Below are 9,336 nucleotides of genomic sequence, written 5' to 3'. Positions count from 1 at the left end.
TGGGGAGGTATACAACCAGGGCAGTGTCTTTCCTTCTAGAGAACTCTAGAAGACAGGAAGGAACAGATGTGGAGAGGTGCACATGTCTGGTATTTGGAGACAAAGTCACTTAGAATTAGAAGTCAAGTTTCTGAGTAGGATACTGTGGAGGTTTGGAAGTTCCTGGGGCTCTCACCATTGTGGTGTAGTATTATGTGAGCTTTACTTCGTGGTTAGTGTTTGGGTTTTGTTTTAGTTATGTTGAGTTGGAAGCTGAGTTCCAGTAAATAACTAGATTGGTCGGGTGACCAAGGAAAGAAGGTGTTACCTGTTTTGATTGGCAGGGGCATACAAATGGGGGAAAGAGACTGAGCTGCTTTACACTCTGTTCTTGATATAATTCATAGCTAGAAGATCAAGGAAGGAGAAGGATGGTGCTATTGCAAAGGACCATTCTCTAGACATCTGACTCATGGGACCAATAGCGATGGAAACAATGAATATGGCATTGCTAATATATTGCAGTGGTTCTATAATGGGTAACATCTCTCTTTTTTTTTCCTTCTATATTCTAGTTAAGAAAAGTGACCATGGAGAACAATGAAACCTCAGTAGATTCCAAATCCATTAAAAATTTTGAAGTGTGAGTATTTATTTATTTTTATTTGTTGTAGTTTAAGGCAGACTCTCCACATACCCTAGGCTAACCTGGACCTGTATAATCCAGGCTAGCTTTAAACTTGTGATGGCTCTCTGACCTTTGTTTTCTAATGCTAGCATAGCAAGCCATAGTCACTGTGCCTGGTGATAATGGTATAAGTGGAATTCTATATATATAGTCAAAGGAAGACATGTTTGTGGAATGCATCCCATTTGAGAAATAGAGAAGCAGAGGGAAAGGGGATTTCAAACTAGAGAGCAAACTGCCTCCCACCTCCAGCAGCTGTGCAGCTCTGGGTAAACTCATTCCTCTGATCTCATCTTAACTAAGATGACAGGGAAAGACTGGAGGGAAGGAGATTGCTCAGGTACTATGCTAAGTGCTCTTGAATTCCTGGCTTTGGGATTCTCCACTCTTTCTGAAGGTACGTCATATCCTTTCTTGGTCTACTTGTCACATGCTGGCAGATAACGGGGTGAACAGAAAGTAGTGAAGAATCAGCATTAGGTAATGGGAATTATAGTTCTGTGGTCGATTATAAGATTTGCATCCCTTATGCAAAATGACTAAAACCAGAAGTATTTTAGATTTCGGACTCTCAGGTTGGAACATATGCACACACACACACACACACACACACACACAATGCATTAGAGATGGGACCTAAGTGTGTGTGTGTGTGTGTGTGTACAGGTGTGAGTAGACTACAGTGCACATGGAGGTCAGAGGCCAACATTTCCTTGTTTCTGCTGCCAAGTGTCCTAGGCTAGCAGTCAGGCTTCCACCTATTCTCCTGTCTCCACCTCCCATCTTGCCTCAGGAATGCTATGAACACACACATGTGTGCCACCACTTAGAGCAACCTTCCTAACACTGTGACCCATTAATACAGGAACTCCTCATGTTGTAGTGACCCCCAACCATAAGGTTATTTTTGTTGCTGCTTCATAACTGTAATTTTGCTACTATTATGAATCATAATATAAATAGCTGATAAGCAGGATATCTGATATGCAACCCCTGTGAAAGGTTCATTCAACACCCACCTCCCAAAAGAGTTTTGACCCACAGGTTGAGAATCACTGACTTAAAGCTTTTTAATGTAGTTTCCAGTGATTGAACTCAGGCTGTTAGGATTGCATAGAAAGCGCTATTACCTACCGAGTATACCCTGGCCTATAAATTTTAAACACTGTGAATTCACTTTTGTTTCATAAAAACTTTATACATGTATCCCAAAGCTAATTTTATAAAATATTTTTAGTGGACCTATGTTTTGAAAGTGACCTGTCTCATGGGGCTTGGTGTGACTTTTTCCACTTGTGGCATTATATTGATATAAATTTTGGAGCATTTCTGATTCTAGATTTTCGAACAGGAATGCACAGCCTGACTATATGACCTAATTAACTCTGTAAAATGTGGGGCCTTACCTCCAGCTATATATCATGGTTCTTTTTTGTCTGACTTTGATCCCCTTCATTTACTACTTTTAATCTTTCTACATTATTTTTAGAATTATATAAAATATAAGATGCTATTAAGGCTGAGTATGCATCCTTAACTTTTTTGCTTGGCTGTTCTTAGACTCGGCCTCAAAAATAAAATCTTAGGAAAAAAAAAGGCCGTACTTGCTGGTGGTGGTGACATACGCTTTTAATCCCAGTACTCAAGAGGCAGGGGCAGGCAGATCTCTGAATTTGAGACTAACCTGGTCTATAAAGTGAGTTCTGGGACAGCCAGGGTTACACAGAGAAACCTTTTCTCGAAAAACAAACAAACAAACAAACAAACAAACAAAAAAAGGTACTTTTATCATGGATAAATTAATTCATACATTGTTAATTTTTTTAAAGATGTATTTCGTAAAATGCTATTGGACTTTACAGGAAAACCTTCCAATAAGAGCTGAACACACTTCAGCACATTTTACTTCCTTGGCCTTGGCAGGTCATTTCCTCATCTTTGAAATGGGTTGTGGTTGTTGTGGATGTATTTATTTATGCTTTTTTTCCCTCTAGCACTTGGGATCAAACCCACATGTGAAATTTGAATGAGGGAAGGATTTAACACGAAGTTGGGTACATTGATAGTCTCAAACAAATGTTAACCATTCTTATGAGTAATAAAAGTTGTATTAATGGAGTCCTTTCTGCCTTTGGTAACTAACCGTCACTTGATTTCCATGCAGAAAGACCATACATGGAAGCAAATCAATGGACTCTGGAATGTATCTGGACAATAGTTACAAAATGGATTATCCTGAAATGGGTGTGTGTATAATAATTAATAATAAGAACTTTCATAAAAGCACTGGTATGTATCTAACATAATTTTTAAAACATTTCAAATATTTATGCCATTTACATTGGATACAATGTGAAAAGCAATTATCAGTGTGTTATGAGTCAGTAAACTGATATAGACAAACCACAGAGTAGAGCTACACTGGAACTTACAGGTCCCATATACAATAGGAACTCTTTTTCCATATTCAGAATCTTTGCCTCTCCTGACTTTGAAGGGTTGGATTCTCTGCTGCCCAACAGAGCCAATCTCTTGAGAGGCTGAGTGATGGGAGAAGAAAAGGTTGCATAAGCAACAAGCTGGCAGGGAGAAGATAAGTGACTGGCACCTGAGGTCTGCTGCCCTGGGGCAGCTGAGAAAGTGTCTCTAGCATCCTTTACAGGAGCCCTTAACTCACAGCCTCAGGCAGGTGGGCCCTACAGTCATTCCTTAGTCAGTATCAGAATACAAATCAGGGCCTCAGCCGGGTGTTGATGGCACACGCCTTTAATCTCAGCACTCGGGAGGCAGAGGCAGGCGGATCTCTGTGAGTCCGAGGCCAGCCTGGTCTCCAGAGCGAGTGCCAGGATAGGCTCCAAAGCTACACGGAGAAACCCTGTCTCGAAAAGCCAAAAAAACAAAACAAAACAAATTAGGGCCTCTTATCTCAGACTTGAGGTTGCTGGATTATCCCTGCCCTGTGCCAGGTTTCTCATTTACAGGTCTGTGTGCCTGCCTTCAGGCACATTCTGCTTCTGTGTTTACAACCGTTATTTAATTGAGGCCTTTCCCCTGACCTGAGAATGAGTGCACAGTAAAAGGAATGGTGTTTTATACTAACTCACAAGTAGTCATTAAGTTATAACTCAGGGGTTGTGCCACAGATCCTCCACACTCCAATGGAAGGCTGCACGTAGGAAGATGACACAAAGTTGGGTGGGACGGGAAGGGTCATGGGCTTAGAAGGAGTTGGAGACCCAGGGATGAATATGACTAAAGTCCATTGTATGAAATTCTCAAAGAACTAATTGGAAAAAAAAAATGAGGAAAAAATAAAATTAAAGAAGAAAAGGAGAGGGAAAAGACCAGAAAATGGGGTCAGTAGAGTGATTCTATTCCCAGTACCACATAGCCCTGTATGATGGTACATTCCTGTAATCCTGTCACTGTCACTTGGAAGAAGGAAGTAGAAAGATGCCAGCCTGGGCTAATGGGACTTTGTCGCTGAACAAACAAAAACCAACAAAACCAAACCTTGCCACAACATCTTTACTTACAGCAGTTAGAGCCCAGTGCATGTGGCTGAGCTGTACTGATGATCTGTAGTCCTCATTGGTACCTCCTTGATGATCTGTAGTCCTCATTGGTACCTCCGTGATGATCTGTAGTCTTCACTGGTACCTCTTTGATGATCTGTAGTCCTCATTGGTACCTCCGTGATGATCTGTAGTCCTCATTGGTACCTCCTTGATGCCAATAAGACGTTCTCCTCCCCTTCTTCCCTCAGTCCTCTCCTTGCACCATGTGGGTACCAGGGATCAAATTTAAGTTATCAGGCCTGGCAGCAAATGTCACGAGCTGGCTCAAAGGTCCTCAACTTTATCACTCTGAACCAATTTGTTTCCTTCCTTTTAAAGCCAAGCATCTCTCATGCTAAGCATGCTGTGTACCAAGGGCAGGTTTCTTAGCTCATTTGTGCTCTGCATCCATCATGTGTACAAATGAAGCTAGTGATATGCATCTTGTGGGTACAGTAATGTCACCCACATAGCAGAAAACCTGATTAGCAATATTAATCTGATAATATTTGTGGATTTTTCCCCAAAAACATGTGCAAGTAGTACTGTCTTAAAATTGATTCGACATAGAATCAAATTTAGTGTCTGTGAGTAAGCTATATAAACAAAACTAAGATCACATACTTTTTTCTGTCTAAAATTATTTACTGGATATTATCATGTCAGAAAAAATGAATTTTTTTTTTAAAAATCAGTGATTATTTCCCCATGGTCTTAGAAAATATTCATACTGAACTGAGCATGGTGGCCTATGCCTGTAATCCCAGCACTCAGGGATTATTGTGAGTTCAAGACTAGGTTGGGCTACAATGTGAGACTTTGCCAATGAATGAATGAATGAGATGATGACATAGTACCCCACCATATAAAACAAATCACAATTTATCAAACAAACCTCTATTATCAGGCACCTAAAGTCCCCTCTTATTTTCACTGTTGAAGCTGTTGTGGAGGATGTCCCCGCCACGACAGCTTACAGCAGCTAATACAATGAAGTATCTTGTGTGCTAACAGATTACAGACTCTGTTGCCATAATCAAAATAATTCGAGTTTTCTTAACATGTAGAAGGAAGAGTTCATTGGTTGTGTGAAATGCTGAATAGCTCATTTAATCTCAAAGGAGTTATTCTTTTAAATGACTCCTATTAAGAGTTATTAATTAATTAATTAAGAGAAGTTCTTTCTGTCCCAAGGAATGACACCTCGCTCTGGTACTGATGTTGATGCAGCCAACCTCAGGGAGACATTCATGCGCTTGAAATATGAAGTCCGGAATAAGAATGATCTTACTTGTGGAGAAATTGTGGAATTGATGAAAAATGGTAAATAATTAAAGAAGCATCCCAAAACCGGGCAAAGGACAGAGATGAAGTGTCTGCAGAACTCAGCCAGAATTGGCATATCCATACCCCTACACACATACAAGGCTCAGGGACCATTGCAGAAGGAGGGGCAGAAAGATTTTAAGAGCCAGAGGTGGGGGAGGACCAAATGGAAGGCATGACAAGAATACTACACAGCAGCAGTTGCTGTTGCCTGATCAAGATCAAGCCTGTCAGCATTCTAACATGAAAGGGAGGGGGACTAATGAGGGGGTTCCCACATCTAGGTTGGGGAGCTGTTGATAGTCGATGGCTGCTGGAGGAGGGAGAGTCCCATTTTATTTAATAGTGTAGTCCCTGATAGGTTGACCATGCTTCAGTGGTATATGGCCAGAACAATTTGGACCCTGTGTTATTAAAAAACAAAAAGCTGCGAAGTTGGGAGGAAGGATACAGGCGAAGTTGGGGGTGTATGTGTGGGGATAAATATTATCAGATTGCATAGATGGAATTCTCAAAGAATTAATGAAAATACTATGTTAAAAAAGAATGACCGTCATTGGGTAATTTTACCCAATTTATGATCTAGCTATAATTAGACCTTTATAATTAGAGGTATAAAACTATGCCATTGCCTCCCAAGTTCTGGGATTAAAGGCATGTGCCACCACACCTGGCTGCTTATATATTTTAGTAAAAGTTAAAAAGAAAATCATGTCATCCCCTAAAATGATTCCAAATGTGCTCTGCCTATGTTAGATTTGGGTGATCTTATAGTTCTGGTCTCAGTTTCTTCATCTTGTGGTCATGGTATAAATCAGTAACCCCAGAACTCAAGAAGCTAAGACAGGAAGGAAGACTGTGAATTCAAAGCCATCTTGGTCCAATTAGAAAACTAGATACAAATCAAACAACCACAGATTCTTTGTCATATTCTCATACAGTGTCCTAATGTTTTAAACGAAACTTGCAAAGTCCTTCTGTGTCTTTGTTTTGTTTTCAATTATTTGCAAATGCCTTTCCAGTTTCTAAAGAAGATCACAGCAGAAGAAGCAGTTTCATTTGTGTGATTCTAAGCCATGGTGAAGAAGGAGTAATTTTTGGAACAGATGGGCCTGTTGACCTGAAAAAACTAACTACTTACTTCAGAGGGGACTATTGCCGAAGTCTAACTGGAAAGCCCAAACTCTTCATCATTCAGGTAGTGCTCTGAGCAGCTTGGTGCCCGATTAAAAAGAGATTAACACATTTAACAGTCTTTACTTTTTGTTTTGGGGCAACGGAACTGTTATATTTGTATTTACTTAAACCACCACTTAGAATATGTGGAGTACATTTCAATGTTGCTCTTATATCAGAACAACTTACCAATTTTTACACTACTCTTACAGCTTTTACAAATTATGTGTGTTCATATAATATTATTTTAAAAGAAAAGTTTGTTTTCTAACACACAGGCCTGCCGTGGTACGGAACTGGACTGTGGCATTGAGACAGACAGTGGAACTGATGATGACATGGCATGCCAGAAGATACCAGTGGAAGCTGACTTCCTGTATGCTTATTCCACAGCACCTGGTAAGAATGTGTCAGAGGAATGTTCTATGTGAATTGGAGATAAATTGCATTACTTTAGAGCTGGAGGTAAAGACTAGATTTTAAAGGCTATTGGGATTTTTATAAGCCCTTCACAAACATTTTTATATCCCTACAATAACTAAATGTTGTCTTAATTACTTTTCTATTGCCATGACAGAACAAGAGACTGAGGCAACTCATAAAAGAAAATGTCTAATTTGGTTATAGAAGGTTAGAGTCCATGACTATCATGACAAGAAAGGGGAGGCAGGACATGGCAGTAGATAAACAGGTGTGGTGCTGGAGCAGTAGCTGAGAGCTTACATCTCTATCTATAAACACAGCACAAGGCAGAGAGAACTAGCTAGAATGACATGGATTTCTGAAACCTCAAAAGCCCACCTGATGCCTCCTCCATCAAGACAACACCTCCTAATCCTCCCCAAATAGTTCCATGTCTGGGGACCAAATATTCAAACATATGAGCTTATGGGGGCCATTCTCATTCAAACCAACACACACACACACTCAGTATTAAATTTGTGGGTGTGGACCTATGTGTGCGTGCGTGCGTGCGTGTGATTTTAGAGGAGAAAATTGACTCTCACAAATTATCTTCCGAGTTCCACATGCAATGTGGCACATGTACAAGTATACTCACAAAATAAGTAAGTAAATAAACCTATTAAAACAAATAGATGAAATACACTCAATCTTGTTTCTTTTAGCCACTAGGTATCTCTCTAGGCAGCATACTTCTAAAGTAAACACAATGAGTCCAATAGTTAATCTGAAATTACCAAAAATGCACTATTTCCTTCTTAGGTTTTTTGAATGCTATTTATTACATTCATTCAGATGCGCCCTAGGTGAGCTAATGGCATTCTTTAAAATATAAATATATATGGCTGAGCAGACAGCCTAATAGTTAAGAGACTTGTTCTACTCATGCAGAGGATCTGGGTTTGGGTCCTCATATACGCATGGTGATTGACAGCCATCTGTAACTCAGTGGGCATCAGGCACTTGTGTGCTACACTTTACATACATGCAGGCAAAGAACTCAGACATATAAAGTAAGTCTAAAGAAACATTTAAAGTGTGTATATGTAAGCAGTTTATTTCTTGTCTAAGCCAATATTAAAATCAGATGAGCTGTGACCGAAACAGGAAGTGGTAGAAGAATTCAATGGCAGTCAGTCCATAGCTGCTTTTTTTTTTTTTCCTGCTGACAGTAGTGAGGTATGTATAATATATATTTTCCCCCTCAATATCATTTCTCCAGAGACCAAAGGTGTTATTTCTTTTTCCTTTTTATGGCTTGTTAGACCTTGGAAGTTCATATTTATTTTTATCATGGTTATGTAAAAACACATAAAATCTGCTAAATGATGGTATGAAGTAATGGTGGGCATGGTGCTTTGTATTTTGCCTTGTAGGTTATTACTCCTGGAGAAATTCAAAGGACGGGTCCTGGTTCATCCAGTCACTTTGTGCCATGCTGAAACTGTATGCACACAAGCTTGAGTTTATGCACATTCTTACTCGAGTTAACCGGAAGGTGGCGATAGAATTTGAGTCCTTCTCCCTTGACTCCACTTTTCATGCAAAGAAACAGATTCCGTGTATTGTGTCCATGCTAACAAAAGAACTGTACTTTTATCAGTAAGGAAATGATTGGAGGCTTTGTTTCTATTTGTTCTTTGTTTTGAATGCCAATGAGGAAACAGTGTCAGGGAGACTTTATTTCTCTCTCATTTAAATCAAATCTGATGTTTCAGATGAACCATACCACTGCCCTAGCAATGCAGCCGCAGTACAGCTACCTCAAGTGCAACATCAGGTAGTTGAAACAATTTAATTGGAACAAATGTCAATGATGGTACTATCATTATAGAGGAAATTACAAATTTACTTTTTATAATTAGCAAGATTTGGTGGTACTATAAATTTTTAAGTTAATTCTGAAGAAGTTAAACTTTCAGGTGTAATTTTATACTCCCTACACACATTAAAAATGCCATTCTAGGTTTTGTTAAATTACAGCAATGATGGTGTCAAATGATAATGTCTTAGAACTTGAATCCATGGGCAGAGTCAAAAGCTTGGACCTTTATTTTGGAAGTGATATATGGAAATGAAGCATTGGACCACCAGTAGCATTCATTGTTTTGTGATGTTTGTCCTAAGCATGTATTTGTTATTAAAAAA

At 39.4% G+C, this 9,336-nt stretch overlaps 1 protein-coding gene across 1 annotated transcript; it reads left to right on the top strand.

The window, feature by feature from the left end:
- The first annotated feature begins 569 nt into the window (after positions 1 to 569).
- Positions 570 to 8,794, top strand: Casp3 (caspase 3). The gene is made up of 6 exons (NM_001244046.1): positions 570 to 622; positions 2,832 to 2,956; positions 5,419 to 5,547; positions 6,573 to 6,748; positions 7,005 to 7,125; positions 8,565 to 8,794. Exons 1-6 carry the CDS (start codon positions 570 to 572, stop codon positions 8,792 to 8,794), a joined length of 834 nt encoding a protein of 277 aa, NP_001230975.1.
- Positions 8,795 to 9,336: the final 542 nt, after the last annotated feature.

The sequence above is a fragment of the Cricetulus griseus genome (genome assembly GCF_003668045.3).
Source record: "Cricetulus griseus strain 17A/GY chromosome 1 unlocalized genomic scaffold, alternate assembly CriGri-PICRH-1.0 chr1_1, whole genome shotgun sequence".
NCBI classification, from domain to species: Eukaryota; Metazoa; Chordata; class Mammalia; order Rodentia; family Cricetidae; genus Cricetulus; species Cricetulus griseus.
The sequence above is the reverse complement of the archived record's forward strand: the minus strand, read 5'-3'. Positions and strand labels throughout refer to the sequence as shown.

Bases quoted from the DNA above. Each gene is read 5' to 3' on its own strand.
- Casp3 (NM_001244046.1), top strand. From the start codon at position 570: ATGGAGAACAATGAAACCTCAGTAGATTCCAAATCCATTAAAAATTTT. The intron at 623-2,831 runs GTGAGTATTTAT...ATTTCCATGCAG, and splicing joins TCCATTAAAAATTTTGAAGT to AAAGACCATACATGGAAGCA. The intron at 5,548-6,572 runs GTAAATAATTAA...ATGCCTTTCCAG, and splicing joins TGTGGAATTGATGAAAAATG to TTTCTAAAGAAGATCACAGC.